The following is a 26,257-nucleotide window of genomic DNA, read 5'->3' as shown; positions in this document are numbered from 1 at the left end:
TTTTTCTCCTCCCTCTTGCTCAGTCCATTTTACACCCTCCTCCCAAACGGGGAGACACACGAGTAACGAGAAAAAAATATTGAACTGAATTTTCTCAGGGAGATCAGGGGGAACGGGACGTGAGCTCGGGAAACAAAAGAACAGCTCTTTTCTTTCTCTGTCTCACTGTCTTACTCTCTCTTTCACACACACAAAAACCTTCCTTCCTCACAAGCTCATTCTTCATTCGCTCCTTGTTATCAGCTTCTCAAATTACAGGTTAAATATGAGTTGCCCCCTGCACCCGCCTTTTCTGTCTCTCACTGACTTTCCCTCTCTCTCACATGCGCGAACACACACACACACACACACACACACACACACACACACACACACACACACACACACACTAATACACACTCACTCTACAGCTGCAACGAGAAAGAAAGTACTGTACCATGAATGAATCCATTGACTTCACGGCAACTCCAAAGTCAGACAGTGTCAACAGCAGCGTGGAGATACATACATATCGGTCAGCAGCTCATTATGTCTTTCGCCCCATAACAATGATTACAAAAGTTCAACCCCGTGTTAATATGCTGATAATAATGAGATATGAACGTGAACATTAAAACCTTAAAAAAAACACATGAACATCGCACAGTGCAGTACAATACAGTAACTGCTGATCACAATACAAATGAAGAATACAAACATCCGAGGGTGAAGAAGAATTGTCATTTACACAGAGACGCCAACGTCAACGTCTAACTGAAGAGACAACCGGATTCGGGAACTTCTGTCGGTAAGGGCCAATACTGAAATCATTAGGAACACTCAAGGTTCGGCAAGAGCAAATTACCAACCGGCTATGTGACCCTGGTATAATCTGTGTCATGTCCTGCCTCCTGCACGCTTTATCCACCCGCCTGAACCAAACGCGTCTGACACAAAAAAATCTCCTGTTATGTGCTACATGTGTCAAAGGGCAAATTTAGACAATGTCCGGAGTAGGGCGGTGCAATTAATCAAATTTTGATCCAAATTTTGATTTTGGCTCCTAACGCAAAAAAAAAAAACAGTGTAATTGAGAACAACTATAATTCTGCACATTACATTCTGGAAAAGTGAACACTTATTTTGTCTTGTGTTCTGAATGGGAAAAAAAAGCTCAAACAGGAATAGTATTAAGGGAAATTTCAGTTCAAGCTGTTTTCCCTGTTGATGTGTTCAACAGTTGTTTTTTTTAGCTCAATAAATGCAACATCGTTCAAGTCAATGACCAATTATGTTAATATATCGAAAATAATAATAATCAAAACGACGCGGATGAGATCGCTGAGACTCAATCAAATCAGTACAATTATGAGCTGTAAAACCCAAACAATGAGCTGAAAGACATAAAAAAGCTGCAGAGTCAGGTCATGATTCTCTCTGAGTCCTCACTAAAAGCAACTCCTTCCACATTATAGATAGGGATTCCCTCCATTGATAATATAGAAATATTGGTTAGCTTTGGAAGACTGGCTTTAATCTCAACTGGTATCATATTGATAGTCAGGTAGTCTGAAAGTGCAGTAAGTGCTCTGGCATTTTAATTAGTTTCCTCAGCCTCACCAGCTATTATCCAGTAGCAGACAAAGGGACATTACTGAGGAATGTTTGGTACAAATTTGTGGCACATATAGTATTACGCCTCAACATGGAAAGAATTGCCACTGTCTTTGATGTTGCTCAGAAGTAATTACACGGAAGCTACTTCTAAAAGCAACACCTTTTGCTGGAGCCGTGTTCACCAGATGTCGGCTCAGTACGTTTTATTTCATTCGCTATTAATGACAAGGGCCAGGAAGGAAGCGTGGCCTGCCACACGGGAGACATATGGTTTAAGGTAACAAAACAACATGCTTGTTTATGCCTTTAATGTAGGGACCAGGCTGAACTGTGGGAAGTAGGAATTCCCCTTGTTTTTTGGTGTCTGTGTTTGTCCATGGGTATGAGTTGGCCTGATGCTTTGTGTCGCCACACTCCCCTGCAATACAATTATGCTTCCCAACAGTTACATCTCTGTATGTTAGGGATTGTAAAGTATGGGAAAGTTATCGGTCTGCATTTGAGGACAATATGTTCCTCTTCATCTGGTCTATTTCCTGGCTTTTATTTCTTTTCATGATCCTGTGACTGCTGTCCAAATCCAAAGAACTTTATTATTTTTTATTTATATGTGGTCAGGCACATTCAGACACAACCTACAACGATACAAAGTAAATAATAATCATACCCGAGATTAAATAAATACTTAAAAATACTAAAAACTAAAAACCCTGAGGGTAGGAGTAGATGGGTGGGTAGGGAGAATAGGTTGAAGTCTGGGGGTATTGTTTGCCTGCAATCTGTAAACCAAGGATTCTTAGTATTAGCTTGAGAAAGACATAATTTCAACTTAGGTTAGACCGCTAAATCGTTGACCGACCTCCGACATCAGCACGAATCCTTCCTGTACGCGATCGAAGAAAGGGTTAAAATCGAGGGCAACTGGACTTGGTTAAAGCTATAGTGCGGGACTATTTCATATTAATGTACGTCCATTACATTCAAGTCATTGCCAAATGAGTTGATACAAAGACGTTTGGTCTCTCAATCGAGAGACTTTTTCAGCTCCGTAATTGAAAAAACAGAAACTGAAGAAGTCTCTCGGATGAGTGACGTAACGTCTTCCAGGCACCTTTAACCAAGTTTAGTTGCCCTTGATTTGAACCCTTTCTTGGATAACTAAGACCTGGATGACTGAGAACCTTCACAGACTTCCTGTACGTGAGTGGACAAACGCACCAGTCACTGGTCCTCAATATTGACCGTTCAAACGGGAAAAAATGAACGCAAGCACTCCAAAACGGATCAAGAGATCTATAAACGTCCTATGCATATTTTGCTGTTGTGAATAAGAGGGACTGAAAGTACAGTAGTCTTGTTTGAAAAAAGTGACATATCGAGGAACAGTTATTGAAAGCTACACGGAGAATAAGACAGAAAGAAAGGGAGGTTACACAGAGAAAGAGGGCTGTCTGGGTGAGGTCCAGTTTCAGGATTCTGACTCAGGCTTTCCCAGGCCAACAGCCGAGCTGAGCAGATCCCTGTCCCCCAGAGCCCTGTGGAACACCAACGCCCATGCAGCGTACAGACCAGATTTTCCTCCTGGATGGTCATGATTAGGCAGCAGGAGCTCAGTGGAAGCGGGCATGTGATGGAAAAGTTGCCACTTTGAATCCAAAAACAGGCTGGAGATATATGGGTGGGGAGCTTGAACAAAAAAAAAAAGTCTCAGCGCTCGTTCAGCAGGGACTGAGGAGGTGTCCGGCAGCAAGACATTTCACCACCACAGCTGTTGTAGTGGTCAGGGAAGGATTAGCGATACGGAAAACAGGGCGCACGCTCAGCAACTGTTCCTCAAAAAAGTAAATAAAAATAAACGTGTTTTGTAGGGCAATTAAATCTCCTGTAATGTATGCAACTGCATGCACTACGAAGCCATTCCCCTCACTTCTTCCTTTCATCACTGTCTCCCGCGTGCACTTGGCCCATCGCTGACATTCTTTCCAGCAACTCTTGATTACTCCATCATGTTAAAGGCGAGGCGTTCCTGTTTGTTTTTCTCCGCTGTATCTATGCACATGTCGCTACCATGCAGTTACTGAATACATGGCCATAAGCCACTGCTCATTGTGTAAGCCATTCACTCGCGCACTGGAACGAGCCGAGCAGGCAGAGCGTTGTTTTTGTTTTTCATTTTTCATGAAGCTCACGGATCATTGAGCCTCTGTTTTACAGTCGTTAGGACAACAGCAACAGCATCTTTTTGGTTTTTGAGGTCAAAGTTAAAGCTGCACTTATCAAATTTTGTTTTTTCATTGCTAAGAATGGACCAAACGAGTATGTGTAATGTGAAATATGTCCCGCTCGACAAACCCACAGGGAGTTATCACCAATGTTACTGTTTTGGTTCAGTCTCCCCGCTCCCATCAACACGGTGGCCAGAAACATGACTCCAATCCGTGTCGGCTGGATGTTTAAATAAGCAACCGTTAGCTAACAAGTTAGCCATAACAACTCTACAAGGTGATAATCAAGGTTGGGGGGAGGGGGATGTGACTACTACTACAATAATTACCAGTCAGTAACCTAATACAAGTAGCACAATATTTAAGTAATGTAACCTGATTACATGATAACATTTTCAATGCAAGACTTTTACTTGTACCAGAGTAGTAATAGTACTTTTACTTGTAGTAGAAGTACAAATACTTCGTTACCTTACTTAAGTAGAAATTTTGGGTATCTATACTTTACTGGAGTAATTATTTTACAGCAGACTTTTTACTTCTACTCCTTACATTTTCACGCAATTATCTGTACTATCTACTCACATTTTAAAAAATAGCCTCGTTACTCCTATTTCAGTTTGGCTTTTTTTCATTCCGGCTTGTCATCGTTCAACAACACACAAAAAAAACAACTATCCAGATAAAAGTGTGTCTGTATTTCGCTGAGAGGATTGTAACACCAGACTGTAGCTGCCGTTGTCTGAAAAACGCAGACTCAGCCTGAAATAAGTTATTGTTATTACATTTTTAATAAATCATTTAATTTTGACCCTGTGGCCTCAGCAATACAAAAGCCATTCTTTAATGTCGTCTTGTGCTCCTTTTTTTAAATTTTCTTTTTATATTTTTGAACATACAGAACAGACAAATACAATTGAACAAGGTGCTCCTTTTTTAAATATATATAATAGAGAGAGAGAAGAAATGTGTCACCTTTTCAGCCCTTCTGAGTTTGCACGTATGATTTTAACATAACATTATTATAGTCATTATGGCCTTTAGAAAAATGTTTTTTTGTGGAGGTGGGGTAGTGCACTATAGGCCCCTGCAGGGTGGGCTAAGCTTTTGTCCTTAATGGCATTTTTTTCCCCCTTACATTACTTTTACTTTTATACTTTAAGTAGTTTTGAAACCAGTACTTTTATACTTTTACTTGAGTAAAAAGCTTGAGTTGATATTTCAACTTCTACAGAAGTATCCTAGTATCTATACTTCTACTTGAGTAATGAATGGGAATACTTTTGACACCTCTGACTACTAGCCAGTCAGAAGCAGAGTATGAGGGTGTGCTACGCTAGCAGCTAGGCGAGCATTATAACGTGTGTTACAAAGTGACCACGTCTGTCTCTGAAGTAAAGGCTGGACTACAGTAGAGCTGTTTGGAGCAGTTGGTGAACAGTGTTTTCTGTTGGAGATGGTAAGTCCCTTTGGGGGGGACTTTGGGCTTTTTCACTTTGTAAACCTATAACGTGCACAAAAAAGATATATAACACAATAGAGTAAAGGGGTAAGGCCAAAAAGCATAATATGAGCACTTTAAAGTGGCTATATGTAACTTTCAGTTTGTGTCGATTCTAGCAGCCGCTTTGGACAAAAGTGGTAGTGTTTTTACCACACCTGCTGTCGTAAAGGTCTTTTCTTTACGGTGCTGTATTGCCCACTGTATATTACTGAGTTAGCGTTAACTGGAGGTCGTATAGTCGCGATGAATGTTTTGCTCAGACAGAAAATCATTCATTTACAATAAGAACATACGTTACAGATGCATCGTTGCATTTTAAGTGTTGCATACGGTAACTTAGCCTACTTTGGATGTCTCGTGAGCTAAACCGGGTATCACTGTCACCATGTCACGAGCCAAAGCATTAAGAGTTTGTTGTAGCAACCAACGTGGTAATAACTTATATAGTGCATTTCATAAAACCCAAGGACGCTTTATACAAGTACAGGGGGACAAGGGAAAAGAAAATAGTAAGCTAACACAAACACGGACTAAAAGAAATAAAATGTCCGCGCTAAATGGAAGGGGGACCTAATTGAATGTGAATTGAAACAACCACCGCATTATAAAGTTATTTTATGAATGTAATAGACATACTGCATACCTGAGGGCCAATTCGGGAATGTTTTTGAATCATTTACAATCATTATCTCCATCTGTTGAAAGCCCGTCCGAGTGTGACTGGTTTTTGCCCATTGTCTTACACATTCCCTTTTATTTTTTAGTTGTTTTTGGTTTAATTCTTTCCTGTGATGGTCCTGTCCCAGTATCAGCCATAACTACAACAGATAACTTCTAACTTCTAAACATTAAAATACAATTAGGCCTCTATAAAGAAATCTCCGGCTACCTTTTACCTGCATACTCACTAACGCAGGCTTTTCCGGTGTTCAGCCGAAATCTGTGACCCCGTCATCAGATGGAACATTACACAGTTTCAGAAATGTGTAAAAGTTATATATAGTCACTTTTAAATACAGGATCTGAATACTTCTTCCACCGCTGATCTCTAAATATGACACACTGCAAATATTTAGAATCATTGACACATTATCATCCTCATCATATGAAACTAATTGAAAATCCTGATGAAACTAAAATCAGAAACATAGGCCGAGTGATTTATCCCGTGCTTGTGTTGTTGTTGTGTTCCCGCAAACACTTGCTGTCATAAGGAGGGCAGGGTAGCGAGCATGTGTTCTGTCCTGTGACTGCTAATTCAATTAGCCTTTAGAGCTGTTGGCTGCCTCTGTGTTTGATCAGACTATGAGCTGCTTACTTGAAAATACAGTACACACAGACGCCAGGGCAAAGACCCAAGGGAATATTTGGGTTATGACGCCACCCCATCCATTTAATATTTGCCCTCACACGCTCCTAGCCCACAGTCTGTCACAGCGATAGGACTTTCACATTTTCTTAACAGTGGTTCCCCCCGCCCTCTCACTGTAATTCCCATGTCTCACTATCGGCATGGAAAAGGAAGGAAGTTGTTAATGTTGTTACTGGGATTCAGTACCACGCCGACATCTTTGAAACGTCACTTGGGGTTAGGGAAGTCCTTCCTGTACTCACAGTCAAAGAACAATGTGTTGGGTCTTTCTATTAATGGCTAGTTTATGTGAATTATCTATCAGGAAGTTAGCTCTGTGATTATATTTAAGTCCCAGAATGGCTAAAAATTACTTATTGAAGTGCAAACAAAGCCAACAGCACTGAATCAATATCAGTCTGTGATAGCAAAACAGCAATGTGGCCCTGTGTAAATGCTAAGCATCAAAAGGTCGGACTAAAATACAGTTTACTAGTTTTATTAAGCAGGACTATACAAGGTCACACTTTCTGAGGAGTGGAATGATACCTTAGAAATCATGATAAATACTACAAGTTAAGTTTTATTAGATCTGGAATCTTCTCCTTATGAGGTCATAAGGAGCAAGGTTACCTCCCCTTTTTCTTCTTTGCCCCCTCTCCTCCTCAATAGCTAAAGACACAGAAATGGCACATCCTAAGGAAAGCTCATTGTGGGACTGGCTCTAGTGGCTGTAATTCTGCACCAAGGCTATTAGGGGACCACTAAGGTCTATATAAAAGAGACTTCAGATACAGTATTAGGGGACCACTAAGGTCTATATAAAAGAGACTTCAGATACAGTATTAGGGGACCACTAAGGTCTATATAAAAAGAGACTTCAGATACAGTATTAGGTGACCACTAAGGTCTATATAAAAGAGACTTCAGATACAGTATTAGGTGACCACTAAGGTCTATATAAAAGAGACTTCAGATACAGTATTATGGGACCACTAAGGTCTATATAAAAGAGACTTCAGATACAGTATTAGGGGACCACTAAGGTCTGTATAAAAGAGACTTCAGATACAGTATTAGGGGACCACTAAGGTCTATATAAAAGAGACTTCAGATACAGTATTAGGTGACCACTAAGGTCTATATAAAAGAGACTTCAGATACAGTATTATGGGACCACTAAGGTCTATATAAAAGAGACTTCAGATACAGTATTAGGGGACCACTAAGGTCTATATAAAAGAGACTTCAGATACAGTATTATGGGACCACTAAGGTCTATATAAAAGAGACTTCAGATACAGTATTAGGGGACCACTAAGGTCTATATAAAAGCACCCAAAGAGCACCATGTCATGGGACCTTTAAGTACAAATTGACCTTTTCTTTTCATGCCACTTTCTACTTCTACTCCGCTACATTTCAGAGAGAAATATTTCACTTTTTACTCCACTACATTCATCTGACAGCTTTAGTCACTATTTACTTTACAAATAAAGATTTTTGCACACCAAACACATGTAGTTTATAAAATACAATGTTTTATTATAAATTAAAGTACCCAACAATATAATGGCCTAAAAGTCCAGCTGAAATGATACTTACATACTTTTACAATGCAGGACTTTTACTTGTAACAGAGTATTTTTACAGTGTGCTTTACTTAAATTAAGGATATGAATACTTCTTCCCCCACTGAGAACATGCCATCAAGTACTAACAAAGGTCTGAGAAGTTGAATTTGGTCTGAGAGGAGTTGCGTTAACATTGAACAGAAAGGAAAGTTAAAACAACCTCTAACGGCAGGTATTCACAGTACTCAAGCAAAAAAGCTGAAATCCCTTCTGCTTGTGCCAAAGCTACGGTACTAAGCCACGCAGTGACACAGCTTCCAAAGCTCCCAATGAATGCCAGCGTGATAAATCAGCCCTGTAGCAACGTGTGGTATCTAAAGGAAGTCACTGGAACAGAGGATGAGGTGAGTCTTGCCTAATGAACTTGACAGCTGCTGCTGAGGAAAGTAGTTAGACCTACGTGAGACAGGCAGGAGTTTGAGGACAAAAAAGGCTTTGTCCAATTCTGCACAATTACTCTTCTAAACTTCTTCTCAGTCAACTTTTTTTTTAATTGATTGTTTAAGTCATTGATGTTACGCAGAGATAGTGTTTTCCAAGTTCCCCATCTAACTAAAAAGACTGTTGGGGGTGGGGGGGGGAAGAAGACCTCTAGCTCACCCAGTAGAGTGTGAGCCCCATGAAGGCTGAATCCCTTGCAGCGGCCCGGGTTCGGATCCGACCTGAGGCTCTTTGCTGCATGTCATCCCCTCTATCTCTCCCCACTTTCCTGTCTATCCCCTGTCACTATCTAATAAAGGGAAAAGCCCCAAAACATAACCTTAAAAAAAATATTAGACTGTTGGGTGCCTGGGTGGATTAGTGGTAGAGCCATATATAGAGGCTCAGACCTAGCGCAGAGGCCGCAGGTTTGATTCTGATCTCCAGCACTTTCCTGCATGTCATTCTCCCCTCTCTCTCTCCCCTTTCATGTCTAAGCTGTCAAAAAAAGATAAATGCCAACAAAATTCTCTTTAAAAAAGACTGTCCGAATATGTATTTATTTCTCTGATCTTAATATGTGCATTTGAAGACGTCTTAAAAACCATGTCGGTGGGCAGCAACATGAATGATCTGTCAAGCAGCAATACATGAGAGTCAGGTTAAATGTTGCAATCAGTGACCATCACTACAATCTGAAAATATAGAAGAGGCTAAAACGATCACAGAGAATCTGGAAATGGATGTTGACCATGTTGAATTCAAGTGTTGCAGTGATTCAGACTACACACTTCTTTGCTCTTTATCTCAGCCTTCTTTTCTGTCTCTTTGCTTTCCTTAGCCTGCTCCCTCTCTCATATCCTCTTTTCTCTCTAGCTTTAAATGACATTCTTTCTGTTAATTTCTCTCTCCGTCCTATAGTCTTTGTTCTCTCTCACCCTCTGAATACATTGCCTGACTCCTCACTCGTCTCTCTTGCCAAGGTGTGGAGAAAATGATTGGATAAAATTACACCTTTATTTAATTTTTGTGTTTGCATCATTTTGGATTTGAATGACAGAAATGTGTCTCAAACGTTAGCAAAATGTGTGTTATGTTAAATGATTTATTTATAATGCTAAATAAAATACACTATAATTATGCTTGGTGTGTGTGTTGCTGTTAAATTGAGCCTATAGGTTCCACTGTAATTACCAAAGAATGTATAGGCTTATATCCGTTGTAATTACAGTGTTTGAATTGAATCCGGTCACTTTTTGTTTGTGTTGAACAGCACAGGAACATAATGCTTATCCTATTCATCTTGTCCAGTATCTCCTTCCTTCCCAAAGCTGAGCTTTGACTGACAGTCTTCATTTCATTTTCATTTTCTTTTTCGGGAGTTTAATTTGTATCTGTCTCAGCAAAGGAAGTAAACACAGGGTCGCTTGATATGAAAATGTTGCCAGCCTCGGCTAGGATAATCTTGCAATCAAAATAAAAACATATAGGACTGAAAATGAAAATAACTTTCCAGCACCATAATAAATGGCCACTGTATTTACTCAGGGTTTTTCCTGCATAGAGGAATTTTTGGCGCCCCCTCAAAGAAGTTTTATCCAGCCCCAAAGGAAAATCAGTTCCAAAATGATAAGACTTGAGAGAGAAAAAAACAGCAATTCAAATCCCCTTCGACTGTGTTTAATAGCAATTTACCAAACAACAGTTGAAAAGCAGAGCATAAACTTGAATAGGAGAGCTAATCTCAGTTTTACTGTTCAGAGTCTGGCTGCGTCGGACTCTACCGGGGATTTTCACGGTGGTATTTAAATATTAATATTACTTTTTTAAGCAGTTTTGTTGATTTGGGGTTTCACTTACTCTAGCCTAATCAACATGTCGTTGATGTTAATCAAATTCTCACAAATAACAGGCAAATGCATATAGATTTCTGTCAAATAAGGTAACATTGACTTATTGGGCCCTATCGCAAGTGTCTTTGCTAGTTTAAGACCGACGCAGTTGTCAAATTTCCCGTCCAGCGCCCGCGTCGTTTAAATAGCAAATGCACCTGCACCCATTTTTGCGCCCATGGGCGTGCTGGTCTTATAGGGAGGTGGTCTTACAGGGAGGTGTGTTCAGGTCCATTCTTGGTTATCTTGAGGCAGTGGGAAGTGATCGCGCCATTGACCAACAAAAACCTGTTCTAAAGTCAATAACGCAGCGTTTCATTGTTATTTTAACAGCAAATTTGTAAAATGCTCCTAGGCTCGTGCACAGCGCGCACACTATGCTTGTTACACACACACACACGGAAGCACAGCAGCACACAACCATGCTAAAGATTACAAATAAATATATTACGGTGCAAATCCTCCATCATAATAGCAATGCGCCAAGGTCCAAACGTGCCTGGCTTTTAAAGTGAATGGGAGATGACCTCTGATTGGTTTATTGCATGTTACGCCCAAAACACACCTATGAATTAATGAAGACACTAAATACAACCTTTTTTAACCATGTGCCCGGTGCACGGACCCTTTTTTCCGCCGTCAAAGTAGCAGAAGTGGATTTGGACACGCCCTAAACGCACCTGCGCCAGGCGCTTCACACCGTGCACTTAGATCGTTAAAATAGGGCCCATTGCCTTTACTGTACGCGGACCGAGCTCTGTTTACTGTAATGCCCGACTGCACAGGAGCTATTCGTCAGACTACAAGCAGTCCACTAGTAAAATTCTCCAGTTACTTGTATCACTGTCTGGTTTCCTTAAGTTGTTGGCATAATCAAAGAACCACCACGTTAACGAGATCAAGCACTGCGCCACTCGGTAATCTTTTGTTTTTGTGATTATACATTTTTTTATTGACATTTTTTTAACAACATACAAAGCAAACTACTCGCAATGTGAACAAACAGAGGTCCGGATACATCCAACGGTGGGTACATCCATGGCAGCAATACGGGAGGCCAAGCAATCAGCTGTGTCTGAACAGGCACCTTTTCAACAGGCACTGCACTAGCCTAATTAAATGCTAACATGATCATATGCACTAAACAAAGGCTGAAACTGAGTGGATGGAATGTCACAGCAGCTATTCAGTCATTAATAAAAAAAAAAATAATAAAGTATTAGGCAAATTCAAATTTTGACCTGATGATGGCGCTGGATGGGAAATGAAGGGAACAATAAAGTTATCGCAAATCAATAATTCATCCTGATGGTAATGTGAATGTTTGTACGAAAGGTCATAGCAATCCATCCAATAGTTGTCGAGAGACTGACACAACACAAGCACGCAAGCAAGGAATTGTGTTTCTGATTTTAGTTTCATCAGAATTTTTTATTAGTTTCATATCATGAGGATGAGAACGTGTCACTGAGTCTAAATATTTGCAGTCAAATGTGTCATATTTAGAGATCAGTGGTGGAAGAAGTAATCAGATCCTTTACTTAAAGTGACTAAATGTAAATGTAAATTTTACACGTTCCAGAAACTGTGTAACTCAAAACCACAAAGAAGAAAAAAGAAAAGTCGGGGAATGACCAAAGTCATAGGAAATTCATCCTCTGGGGACCATAAATGTCGGTAAAAATGTCACGGCAATCTATCCTATAATCCAAGATATTTCAGCATGGATTGAAGTGGCGTGGACCAACAGAGCCCAAGAGCCATAATGCTAGCATGGCTAAAACATGAATCTGAGAATATGCTGCCTCTTTCTGTTTTAGAACATGGTAAATTGATTAACTTTAGGGGTTTTTGGACAGTTGTCACTTGGGCTTAAACCGCGGTCTTGCAGTTGAAGTACGTTCTCTTTAAAGACTGACTCTAACTGGCTTTGTGCATGGCGCTCCTGGTCAGCAGACAGCTACTGTTACCTTCTCCACAGTTATAAATCAGAGCTGTGTTCGGGAGGAAGGGGAAGACCAGCTGTAAACCCAATGTTCTCTCTCAGAAATGAACCTTGCATGCTCAGATACAGGTGTTTGGATGTGTCTTAGAGGCAATAAATAATGAGAGATAGATGGTCTGCCTCATTCTCAGCCGCACCAAGAACTTTCAATCTCCAGATGATCGCTCAGAATGTTAGAAATGTTAGGTAATGGTTGCCACTGACATGCACACAGTGCCAGTAAGACAGCTTGCTTAACCGTCTGATGTCCCTGGGTCAAATTTGAACCATTTTCAAAAAGTTTCAGAAATTTAGGTTTCTTTTAACCAAATTGTCAAAAAAACAACATTTTCACAAGCAAAATAAATGATCAGTTCACTACTTTCATTGAATTTGGATGTTTAATTCAATTTTATAGCATTTGAAAACAAATTGATAAAAGAATGTTGAAAAAGGGGATAAAAATGTAAGAAAAAGCTTCAAAAACGTCGAAACAAATCAACAATAACATTGGAAAAAGTGACAAAAACATCGGGAAAAGGGACAAGTGTCATAAAATGACGACCAAAACGTTGAAAAAAAAAACATTTTGATTTTAGATTTTGACCCAGAAAAACAAAAAGTTGCATGGTGGACGGTTAGTTTAAGTTTTATCCAGAAACTTCCTGGGACGGAGAAACTTTAGGTAATAGATCACAAATGTACAGGTGTATCTACAACTGGAGAACACACATTATTGAATTGATTATCCTTTTTATATAATCTACTTTATAAATTCCTCATTTAAGTCTATTCTCATTTTTAAATATTTGAATAGCACTCATTTGTCAAGCATTAAAAGACTGTATTCAGCAATACAAAGAAGCAAATTGCAGCTTTTTACTTGGCAACCCTGATGAACAACATGAGGACATACCCATCAGCAAGCTGCAAGCACCAGATCTCCAACTGAAGCATGTCGTGCTGAATGAGAGGAACTGAAGGGGCACAAATAACAAATCTGAAATAACAAAAACACAGTGAAGGCCAGCCAGCACAAAGAAACGCGTGATTTTTCTCTGGATTTTCAAAACACGCATTCGGGGAATTTCAAAAAATGAAAACAAATGCCTCATCATTTTGGAGCGGAGAGTGAAAAACTAGAGGAGTGACAGTGTGCTCATGTTCCGCCACTTTGCTTCCTCGGACCTCCTTCCTCGTTAACAGTGGAACATGGTAGTTTCCTTCTCAAAACACACTTGACAGGCAACGAAGGATCAGTGAAATCTAATAGGTTGTACTTAGCACATCGGCGTATTCCTGTATTTAAGTGTTTCCAACCCACTAGAGCCTGACCAGTGTATCATGGGGCTCATATTTCAGCCGATTCTAGCTCATCAGACATATAATGTAGTTTATGTGTTGGTCATTCCAAAAGAGTACCAATAAATGTAAATTTTAAAAAAAAGCATGTAAATGTATAACTACAGACAAGTTAGTTATGGGTGACAGGAAATATCAATAAGTCATTAATGGTCAGCTTGAAATACAGGATTGCCCACACCACATGCCACATTATTTACAGTGTTTCTTTTAGTAAGTTAGTTTATTATAAGTAGGGGTGGTACGGTTCATGAAAAAACAGCTAGTCTCGGTTCGGAGCATGTGTGTGCCGCACGGTTCATTCAATATGCTAATTTTAGCTATATATCATATGCTGAAGTATATTTCTGGAGTGTTAAAGATTAAAAGAAAAAACCGTGATACGAACCGAACCGTGGGTTTTGTTATAAGTGTAATTATAAACTGTAGTTTATATTTTCTTTTTTCTTTTTTAGGTTTAACAGGCTGCCACGTTTTTTATATATTTAACCCTCATTTCTTATCTCAACATTGTTGTTCAGGATGCAGTTAATTTTGATTTGATTGTGATCAAACAAATTGGCTGACATATTCTTAATATATGTTTCAAATATCAATATCAGCCTAAACAGTTCAGTATCAGTCCAGCACAGGGGAACTGCCATTTGTCAAGTCCACAACAACAGTGAACACAGCAAACATGATCTGTAGTATGACAGGACCTGCTTTGTGTGCAATTCTATACTCTAAAACAATCAAATAAAATAACATAATGAGGTTGGACTGGGCCAAAAGTCTGTACATAAAGGGAGTGAGAACTGAGAAAAAAGAGCCTGGGGTTTAAAAGGATAAGGGTGAGTGTTGCTGCCATAAACAACAGACACCACAGACACCACAACTGAGGAGCACATTATTTTTACAGTATGTTTAAACTGAATGTCAGACTGAGAGGGGAAATTGTTTTAACTGCACAAAACAGGAGGAGAATGTTGTCGTTTTTTTGAAAGATTAGAACGTAGGGTTCACCTCGGTGTACAAATACAATGCCGAATGAAATCATCCTTCTATAACTTTTATCAGATCTACTGATGTTGTCCTAGGGGGATTTCACACCTGCCTCATTTAGTTCAGTTAGGTTCGCACTACAGTTGGTTTTTCCCCTTGGTGTGGTTCGTTTGGCCAGGTGTGACTGCAGCAATCGCACTCGGATGAGCACCAAAAGCGTACCGAGACCCTGATGAGGTGGTCTTGGCACGCTTTTAATCCAACTCTAGAGCGGTTCGTTTGTGGTGAGAACGTGATCCGACCTCAAACTGCACCAACTATATATACTCCACAAGTCTGAGCTGATGGCTCCTGTAGTCAGGTGTGCTTTGCAATCTGTGATGCGGCTCACTACTAACTCAGTCTTCAACACAGCGTCCGCGGGTTCGGTTCCGACCTGTGGCCCTTTGCTGCATGTCATTCCCCCTCTCTCTCTCCCTTTCAGGTTTAAGCTGTCCTATCAACAATAAAGGCCTAAAAATGCACCCAAAAAATAATCTTAAAAAAAGAAATAGACAGCAGTCAAGCTCGCCACACCTCACATCTCTGTGGTCCAACCAGCCGCCGCTAAAATTGGAGACAGACAGACCGAGAGAGCAGAGCAAAGTCTCTGTGACCAGAGTGCTGTCGCTCATGAAACAATGTCCTTTTATTTAAATGAAATGAGCTAGTTTGACCACGGAGATCCAAGAAATATGCACTAGTCCAGGACCTTCTTCTTCCACCTACCATACCTTATTGCATGGTAGGTGGAAAGTAGGAGATTCTACAATGGCTGCTATTACACTGTATGTCTTAGGGGGCTTTCACACCTGCCTCATTTAGTTCAGTTAGGTTCGCATCAGAGTTGGTTTTTCCTCTTGGTGCGGTTCATTTGGCCAGGTGTGAATGCAGCAATCGCACTCAGATGTGCACCAAAAGCGGACCAAACAAGCGTACCGAGACCTGCTTGAAGTGGTCTCAGTTCACTTTCAAACGGACTCTGGAGCGGTTCGTTTGTGGTGAGAACGTGATCCGACCTCGAACAGACCCAACTGCTGAAAAGAACTGCGCATTTTTGGACTAAACTTGCTGCCGTTAGCCAGCTGCGCTGTGCTATGAGGACCAGGGCTACAATCAACCTGCCCAGTTGTCTTTCCACAGTAGGACTTGCAAAAGTGCCGGGGTGGAGATCACGGAATGACAAAGGAATAACAACTATTGGAGATATTATTTCTCATATCAGTATAAAGCCATTTGAACAATTTGTAAAACAATTCAATTTAACTAATAAGGATTTTTTTTTAGATATCTTCAGTTAAAGAGCTGGATCACAGATAACTTTGATCTAAACTATAATAGGACTACAGAACCCTCAGCTATTCAGAGGCTATTTCTGAACTCAGGAGAAAACAAGAAACAAATAGGGAAAGTCTACAAACACCTTATAGAAGCACAGGCAGATAATTATTCTCTCCAAAAAATGTATGAGGATTGGAACAAAGAACTTCAAATAAATAACTCTGATATAACGTAAATAGAACCAACACCATTACCACCAATGAGAATCTGCATCTCATACAATATAAGCTCATGACAAGGATATACTACACTAAATCAAAAATAAACAAATTTGATGCCTGTTTGTGTAAAATGTCGCACCCATAAGGACGATAATATATGCTTTCTGGGAATGTGAGAAGTTGGTTAGAGATCCAAAAATGGATGACCAAGACCTGTAAAATTAAAATTGATTTCACAGTTATGAGCAGTATCTTCCAAAATACTGACAAGCTAAAATACCCCATTGGATGGATGGTTCTTTTCTCCTCCTTGGTATATAAAAAATGTATAATTTTACAGTATTGGAAGGATACAGAGGCCCCATCGTTACAACAATGGAAAGGACTAATGAAATACTATTTAAGTATAGAAAAATCAATGTTCGAAGACCGGAACAAAAGACAACAATTCAACAAGGTGTGGCAGGACATATATGAAGCGTTGTAAATTTAATGGCTAAGAAATAAGAACTAGGTATGGTGACTGAGAGCTGGAAACCAAGTGGATGATTGGGTGTGTGTGTGGGGGCGGGTGGATTTGTGTAAAAATGGGTGTGTTTGGGTTTGTGTGTCAAAAATGTGGAGTAGAAGAATACTGATACCGGTAGGAAATGTATCCTGTTTGGAGTGTAAAATTACACAGTATGCTGATATATGTATTGCTTCTTGATGGAAATTTTTTTTTTTTTAAAAAGCGCCGTGTTGTCTGCTGGCTTTTGCTCCTCTATTTGTTTACTTCCGAGAGCTGGTGCTGTCCTCTTCTGCTACTCTTTCTTCAATGCCTAAAAAATCTCTCTCTTTCTCTCCCTGACCCTGTCTTTCTGCTTGAGCAGCACTGGTTGAAGCCTGAAAATATTGTAAACAAATTAATAACATAACTAATTACACTAGTCGGACTGTTCAGCTCCGTTTCAGACTGATACCTCCGGTTCAGGCTGGTCCTCGTCCTCAACACGTGCCTTTTTCAATCGCGGAAAATACTTTTCAATACTCCTCTGGATTGAAGCAGCAATCATTCAGTGTAAGAGTAAAAAAATGACATAACATTGTTTATAATAACTTTATTTCATTCACAGCTGCTACATATAGTGTTTTGACCTCGACAACCCAACTGCATTTTACCGCAAACTTGCGACTAGTTAACTTTCTAAAGCGGGCACAATCGCTTGTTTGCCAAGGGTCGGGTCGGGACTCCAACATTAACACACTGACAACATTGTATTCAGTGATTCAGTGATTGTGTAAAGGTGTTCACGAGATACCAACCTTTTGTGAACTTGTGAATTTCGCCAGCCGTCTTCGGTCGTTTTCATGGAGACAGACACTGTGTGCACGGAGGGGAGGGGCTGTGTGTGTGTGTGTGTGTGTGTGTCTGTGTGTGTGTGTGTGTGTGTGTGTGTGTGTGGCCTATGTGAAAGAGACGCTTGGGTGACAGAGATGGAGGAGAGCAGGGAAAGGAAATGCAGCTGAACTAATACGCTGCGTGTTTTAAATAGCGTTAAAAAAAATAATAACAACGAAACGCAATATGTGGCGGCCTGTGTTGATTGTGTGGCGCACCGCCACAAATTAGTCTATGTCTGGGAAACACTGAAATACGTTCAAAGACACATCTGGCCAATGATGACAATGTTGTGTTGCTGCATGTTGGTTCGTTTCACCAACTTATCAACTGATTCAGACCAGAGCAAACAGTGAGCTGTGAAAAGGAACCAAAACATCTGAAAAATGCTACAATGTGTTATTTTAGCCCTTGCTCTGAACCAAATTAACCGAGCTACAGATGTGAAAGCAAATGTGAAATTAGCGTGAGCAGACCAAGAGCTCTTAAGTAGTCTAAGGTTTTAGCTTTCATTAATGCAGCACAGTGAGAAAGTCCCAGACATCCTGCCACTGGGTTTTTTTAGAAAGAGGTCAAGTTTGGGCAAAGGAAGAAGACGTGTGAAAGAAATGACAGTTGGGGTATTTGGCACAAAAGTACAAGGATTTGGGAAAATTGACCTTAAAATCCCTCCTGTCTCAACTTCCAGGGCGATCTAATACTCTGGCTCTCTCCTGTCATCACCCTGTAGAGACATCTTACTGACAAGATTTAAAGCATTTCTCACATCCAGCTGAGAGCAAACACACCTAAGGGTGGACACACACACACACACACACACACACACACAGAGAGAGTCACACCGACACACACACACACACACACACACACACACCGACACACACACACACACACACACACACAGGTCTGACCATTTGTTTGCAGTTGCCAGGTTAAATATGGGCCACATATTAGTCTAATCTCCAGACAGAGATTTATAGCTGTAGTGTGTACTTGCGATAACTGTCCCAGCTAAGAGTTATGATTGATCAAGGAGTTTAGATTCCCAACATGTAAGGTCATATATGACTGACAGCACATAGGAAAGAGCTTTATCTGGGTTTTTTAAATAAATAATTCATTAAAAAAAATGTAGCCGACGGTCTTGCAGGCCTGACTGAGTGCCGATAGTGATCAAGCTTGACCCTGTCGTGGTCACTCCCTTGTTTTTCATCTCAGGCTTGTTAGCAAATTGCTTCCTGCCAAAGCTACGACATTTTCAGTTGAAATGTTTAGAAAAGGAAATGCTGTTGTGATTTCTGGAGATGGAAAGTTCCAGTTTTGTATATATAGACACTGGGAGTTAACTGGAGTTATGTCTCCTCCCACAGATGTGACCTGTGACTTCCTGAAGTTCACATGTTATCAGCAAGTCTGTAGCGTTCACTTTCATACATCCCACTTTTTTTCTGAAATACAGCGACATAAGAGAACTGAGAGGGATGTTGTGAACACAAAGGAAAAAAGTACATGTTGCACCCTGTGTTCTGGCTACATATTTATCCTCAATACGTCATAATGGCAGCATCATTACACACAACTTCTGCATTTTGTGAAACACATCCATACAAAAAGTAACCAAATAGGGTACTAACTGTAAACAGTGTTCACTGTAACTTTTTTTCCTATACATTCTACAAAATAGTCCATATGAACACTGTTAGAGTTAAGGTGACCTTGTTTCTGAAAGACATTTTGAATTGTCAAAACAAATAAATTTACTGCATCAATTTATGCTGGATTTTTTGGGCTTTTCCGCCTTTAAACAAGACTATCAGAGCTCACGCGCACGCGCACGCACGCACGCACGCACGCACGCACGCACGCACGCACGCACGCACGCACGCAGATGTGCTGTTTAATGAAGGCACTGAGCCCAAACATGTGATTGGGCCAGCCCAGTGTTAAAAGCAAAACAAATGTGGCCGGTTGTCTCAGTCGGTAGAGCGGGCGCACATACGCAGAGGTTTATTTCTCGACGCAGAAGATCCAGGGTATGAGTCCAACCTGTGACGTTTTTCCTGCATGTCTTCCCCCCTCTCTGTCCCCTTTCATATCTCAGCTTTCCTATCCAATAAAGGCAGAAATGCCCAAAAATAAATAAAAAATAAATAACAATGGGCCGATCTACCTGTTTTATGGGCCGGTCAGAGAAAAGACGGTTGTATCAACCCAAATGGCACCTAACCCAAAGTGCCCGGTCTGCCAGATGGCCAGTGCAGGCCTCCATTCATTAAATCTTCCAAATCTACTGGCTCTTTCTGTGCTAAAAGTTAAAATATTGCAATGCAAAGACAAAATGAGAAAGGTGCATGGGCTGGGCTTATCATTTCCGCTACTTTGTTCTACTCGAGGCCTGGCTGCATGTCTGGCCAAAGCCCCCACCTCGTACTTAGCATGGCCTGTCTGCCCTGCACCCCTGGCATTTCCTGTGAGTAAAAGAGGGATTGGGCAAAAGCTGGCAAGTAGCACCCACTTCAATAATGGATACCAGATGAAGGTTGCATATATACATACACATGTACATATATGTACAGTATATGTGTTCAGGTGCGCATGTGTGCAAATCCTCCTGTAAACCTCTCATGGCACTGTTACACACACAACCCTCCCTCTTTAACAACCCTGCAGGAACTTCAGCTGAATCCGTTTTCCCTCCCATTTTCTTCTATGTGCTCTTTGCCTTTTGAAAACAAGATGAATCAACAGACGGCTCCATCCAGAGGTCTTTTATTTTTAGACGCAGGGCGATCTCCAAGACGCAAGAGTTTATCCAATATAAACACATTCTGGTACAAAGAGCACTTGTTTAGACATTCTTAACATTTTGTGCAACATAAAGTCCCCAAACTCCACCTACATCAACATCTGCATGTATATACACTCACACTCACTCACACACACACACACACACACACACACACACACACACACACACACACACACACACACACACACACACACACACACACACACACACACACACAGACACACAGAGACACACAGGCTCCACCTAAAACATTATATTTCCTCCCGATAAGCTCAAATAGATTTTAAAGTGCAAGTTCTGATTCTTTAGGAGGCTTTTTCGGGTTCTTTTCCATGTGGAAAGCAACGCACAGCTGATGCATAAAACCATAAGAAAATCTGCAAATACCTTTCATACTTGAGCTGGGCAATATATCAATATTATATCGATATCGTGATATGAGACTAGATATCGTCTTAGATTTTGGATATCGTAATATCGTAATATGGCATAAGTGTTGTGTTTTCCTGGTTTTAAAGGCTGCATTACAGTAAAGTGATGTCATTATATGAACTTACCAGACTGTTGTAACTGTTCTATTATTTGCCTTTACATACTTAGTCATTATATCCACATTACTGATGATTATTTATCAAAAATCTCATTGTGTAAACATTTTGTGAAAGCACCAAAAGTCAACCCTACAATATCGTTGTGGTATCTATATCGAGGTATTTGGTCAAAAATATCATGATATTTGATTTCCTCCATATCGCCCAGCCCTATTTGATACATCACTTTTCTTTAAATCCTTTTTGTGTCTATGGGTATGATTTTTTATTTAAACAAATTGTTTAACTCTTACCTTGACTTCACATTTCTTGTGGCAGGCTATTCGGCACACTAGAGAAAACAGAAAAGGAGAAAATTAACTTCACACTTCATAAAAATCTCCCAAACATGGTGAACGAATCCAAACACTGTGGTCCAGCATGAATCATGACATTGAGTAGTTGTCAAGGAGGTACGAAAAAGCAAGAGGTTCATTCAAATTCCACAAAGTGTTTGTTCTGTGGTCAAAGTCAAATATCATCTGCTGTTGGCAGGCTCAAACTTCCCAATGTTAGCTATGGGTTCTTTGCACACTGGCTCCCTATCAAAGAGAGTCGGATACGCTTTAAAAGATGTGTGTGATGTGTGTGTTGTTTGGTTGAATTCACTTTAAGATTCTGATCAGCAGGGTACCTTTGCGTGGGACATGTAACATATGATAGTAAAATCAATGATAACATGTTGGTCTTTCTCCTGAAACTGCTCCGATGACTAACAGGAGTCAGCGTTTTCTATTCCCCACACCAGAACAGATGTTCCCGAGTGATGCTTATCAAGACAATATAGACAAAACGCAACAGCACATAATAGAGAAACCATAACGGCCCTCCCAGTGAGAGCACAGCACATCGTTTTCCAGACTAAACAACTTTCAATACAGTGAATAATTCACGATATTTCGCCTCTCTCTTACGCACATATACAATGGTCGACCTTCAACCTTTTGATTCCCACTCCCTGTCACTGAAATGGCCCATCTGTGTGACGTCCTGTTTTGTTTTTTATATCCCCAATTTAGCACAAGTAGACTTTATATTTCACAATTACTGTTTTCCTTCAGATTGTTTATAGATCTCGACGTTTCCTAGCGCACCTGAAGGCAGCTTCATTAATGGGGAAAGCGACTGTGATTTGTTGTTGCAGGAAACATCCAGGTATTACACACACTCCTGGGCAATTCAGTGCTTGTGTTTGATTTTTTTACCCTCATAGTGTTTTAAAACGTTCTCGTGGCAGCGATAGAGGCAGTGATGTTTCCTGTTTCCTCTACGGGATTCTCACAGCGCCTCAAACAATAGCTCAAACCACACCGACAAGTCTGATCTCCGGTTACAAGATTGGCCACCGCGGTGTGACGTCTGGTTGCGTTTCTCCAAAAGTTGAGTCAACCTCAACTTTTTCGCTACAGACTGCTGTATTTTGTTTGCCTCCCCCCTGCAGGACCCACCGCCACAGCCTAAACACACTACTCCCATTCAAAATAAATGGGAAGAGCTGTGTTTTCCCCGGACGGTCTGATGGCCGACTCAGGCATTGTGAATGTGCAGGCTTAGGCTTAAAGGAATAACATGTCCAGAGTTTTAGAAAAAATGGAACCGTTTCACTGACTCATCTCCTGAATAATATGAGGTAAAAATCATAAATTTCAATTTTACACTGTGGAATTGTGATGTGTTGGCCGCTTTGTGTAGTAATTTGAGCTTAATGCTAACATCAGCATGCTAACACACGTGCAATAAAAAATATAACTTTTACCAGAGTTTTACCATCTTAGTTAAGTATGCTAACGTTTACTAATTAGCACTACGCTACAAATTAGGCTGACTGGAATGTCAAACCAAATTTTATGTCAATCCAACAATAAAAAAAAAGTAGTTCTCTAGTAGAAGAGATATTTGACTGGAAAATGTTATCTGGCCTGTTGGTGGCGCTAGATGGAAAGTCAGGGGATCGATGGGTACCCACAATATGTACCAAATCAAAGCAATTTATCCAATATTTATTGAAATATTCCATTCTGGACTAAAGTGGTGGTCTAACCAATCAACCAACACTGCTGTTAGCATGACTAAAAACACAACAGCCCAATGGAGTCTGGTACACTTTGCAGGATATGAACCTTTAATAAATAATTTTTTCGATACTTGGAGACAAGCTGTTAACACAACACTGATGCTGCATAATACCACCTTTTAAGATGCAATGGCGAACACTTAGCAAGCAGTTTCCTATTTAGACATCCAGCAAACACAAGACAACATTAGCATTTATTTGGAGTTGCATTTCTGGCCATCTGGGGAATGTATATGTCCAATAGTCGCTCACCTTTTAGCTTTGTTTTAGACTTCACTAATTTCTGAGTAAAATATCTGGCTCTTTAGCTGCTAAATGCTTTACAATGTTCACCATCTAGTTGGTAACTTGTAGTAAATCTTGTGTTTGGTGCCAGGCAGTTAGTATGCAGTGGGTTTATCAAAGCTTTTTTGCTCAATACCATGTACACCAGCTATAAAATGCTACAAAGCTCTGGGGAACTGAGGCGAACTGCAGTCGGATAATAATTGTCTGTGGGTTCGTGACTACGACCGACCCCCTGTCACATACAAGTATAGTTATAAAATCCATTATTAATATAAAAATATTGCTTATAGCCACTGCAAAGAAGAATAGATTTTTTTTTTTTAAAGTCTAGTGTATTGACAGAAGGCCATGTTATGTGGGAGTCAGAGATCAATAGCACAATCAAGCAAGATAAAAGACATTGTTCTATGATTGAATTTCAACACATTTTTTTGCAGCCATCCTTCAGAACCCAGAGTCCTCTCTCTGGACTCCCACTGGGTCTGGGGTCAATGGGGGAGAGCACCTGGACCAGAGGCTCATAAATTGTTAGAGCCCCTCAAAGGACAGAGAGTCTAAACACAGCTCAGTGTGCCGAGGCGTAAGCTTTCAAATAGAGGAGAAGACTGTATGCTTTTACTGGAACACCTTAAACCTTATGTAATGAGTTATTCTTCCTGTCTCCAGGAACATTTTTCAAAGCAAGTGTAATATCTATTGTGATTAGCTGTTAAGACATTGATATGAACTTGGGAGGTGGCCAGTCCTCCAAGACATTGTGTGATTGTGGAGATCCTGTCTATGTTATACTCTGTTATGTCCTATTTTTTTCGGAACCCCTAACCCCCTGTTATCTTTGTTGCCTCTGATATACACCATGCGTATGTCCATTAATCACACAATATATTTCTCAAACGCAGTCCTTTGTTCTTAAAATGTGCTGGAGTGTGTATTATGACGAATCCATCCTCTAAGGCACCATTATTTAAAAAGTCAATGGAAAGCCACAATTAGACACAAATTGGCCTGGGGAAGACACGTTCATGTGAGCTGAAAATGTTTCAACCTGAGCAGAAAAAAAAGTAAAAATCATGCTTATCCTGGGGCTTTTAACGAATATGCTTTATAAACGTAAATGGGAGAGAGAGGCTGAGCAAATACGCTGTCATGCTTTCCTCAGTGCTTTCATTGGGCTGATATCTGAATTAATATTTGAACAGAATTTTACAAAAAGACATTTTGGCACTTATATTTCAATTACTTTGACTGACTTCTTGGTGCTTCATGTTCAATGAAAGGAGTGCACAACCTGGACCAGAACTCATGCGCAGACTAGCGTTGAGGTGCACAAGCTAGCAACAATGCTCACGTTTTTTTACAATTAATAGGAGTTTAATATGTGAATTATATCTTATCATATATAGAAGGCAAGAGTTGAGACTCCCAGACATCAGACTGACTGCCTGGTCGGATGAGTTTATTAGGTTAGCTAAACCATTATGTAAATTTTTTACATTTGCCTTTGTCTGTTTGTCAGCAGGATTACTACGAAGAACTACTGGCCAGATTTTCATGAAACTTGGTGGAAGTGTGTAGCATGTACATTTCGGAGCAAATCCGAATTTCTAGGCGGCTACACAAATCATTTTACACTTTGTAAACACTGCAAGATAGGGCATCTGACCTCGGCGGAGGTCTGCACTCTCTGAATGCCCTTCTAGTGGACCTGGACTTGGTACGTGTTTTGACCTTTTGACCTTTTAATATGGCTAACTAATCTTTTTTTTCAAATCACGTCTTGGCAACTTCATAGCTTCTTGTAAACCTTGGTTCTGGTTCAAAGGTTAAGTGTTCAGAGCAGCTTGGGGTCAACCAACAGCCACAGGGCCTTGGATCTTATCCAGCAGACATTTATTTATTTTTCTTTTCTTTCTTTCCACAGAAACAGCATCATCATTCATTCCTTCATTTTATGGAGACTTGTATTTAGGTAACCCACAGACATGCTTTACTTGACTGACACGTCACTGGTAAAACGGTCCATTTGTTGATCTAGATGTACATAAGACTTATATTTCATTAAATTGGTAGACAAAGAGTGCAGACATATACTGAAACTGGGAAAAGTGAGAAGCTACCTCTTTAGAGCCAAATGTGTAATTACATCATGGTGCAGTTAGTTTCTATTTCGGCACACGCAAGACTATATTTGCACTTGGGGGGTAACATTTGAAAGTCAGTTTGACTTCTTAATTAGAGGCCTTCAAATGTGGGTGGCACCGTGAAGTCCTACCGGGATACACATTTCCAAGTCTTCCAAAAGTACTTGAGTTCCCAGGGTCAAACCGAATGGAGTTCTTCTACACAACATGACCCACATAGTGTGTCACAGGGCACAGATTGGGTCCAGACTTTGACAAACATAATGAAACACGTTACATTATACTCGGATTGGAACAACATACTCTGAATGAGGTTAGCATTTCACATTTCTAATCAAATGTTGAATATACCAAGGCTCCAAAGCATTTTCTTTCTTTCTTTTCTTTTTTCTGAACCCACAAAGAAGGCATATAACATTTCCATTCCATTATTTTCCATCTACATTTTGAATATTGTTTTTGGGATTAATCAAATAGCTTA

General features: G+C 40.2%; 1 protein-coding gene across 9 annotated transcripts in view; it reads right to left on the bottom strand.

Moving 5' to 3' along the window:
* The window catches only part of tns1b (tensin 1b), a 247,597-nt gene that overhangs the window by 132,901 nt on the left and 88,439 nt on the right, over nucleotides 1-26,257 (bottom strand). For all 9 annotated transcript variants that reach the window (XM_039817480.1, XM_039817472.1, XM_039817471.1 and 6 more), the window contains exon 3: nucleotides 21,528-21,565. In XM_039817480.1, the coding sequence (XP_039673414.1) occupies nucleotides 21,528-21,565 (38 nt within the window). The remainder of the gene's footprint in view (nucleotides 1-21,527; nucleotides 21,566-26,257) is intronic.

The sequence above is a fragment of the Perca fluviatilis genome, chromosome 12 (assembly GCF_010015445.1).
Source record: "Perca fluviatilis chromosome 12, GENO_Pfluv_1.0, whole genome shotgun sequence".
NCBI classification, from domain to species: domain Eukaryota; kingdom Metazoa; phylum Chordata; class Actinopteri; order Perciformes; family Percidae; genus Perca; species Perca fluviatilis.
This window is presented reverse-complemented; position numbering and strand designations above follow the sequence as displayed.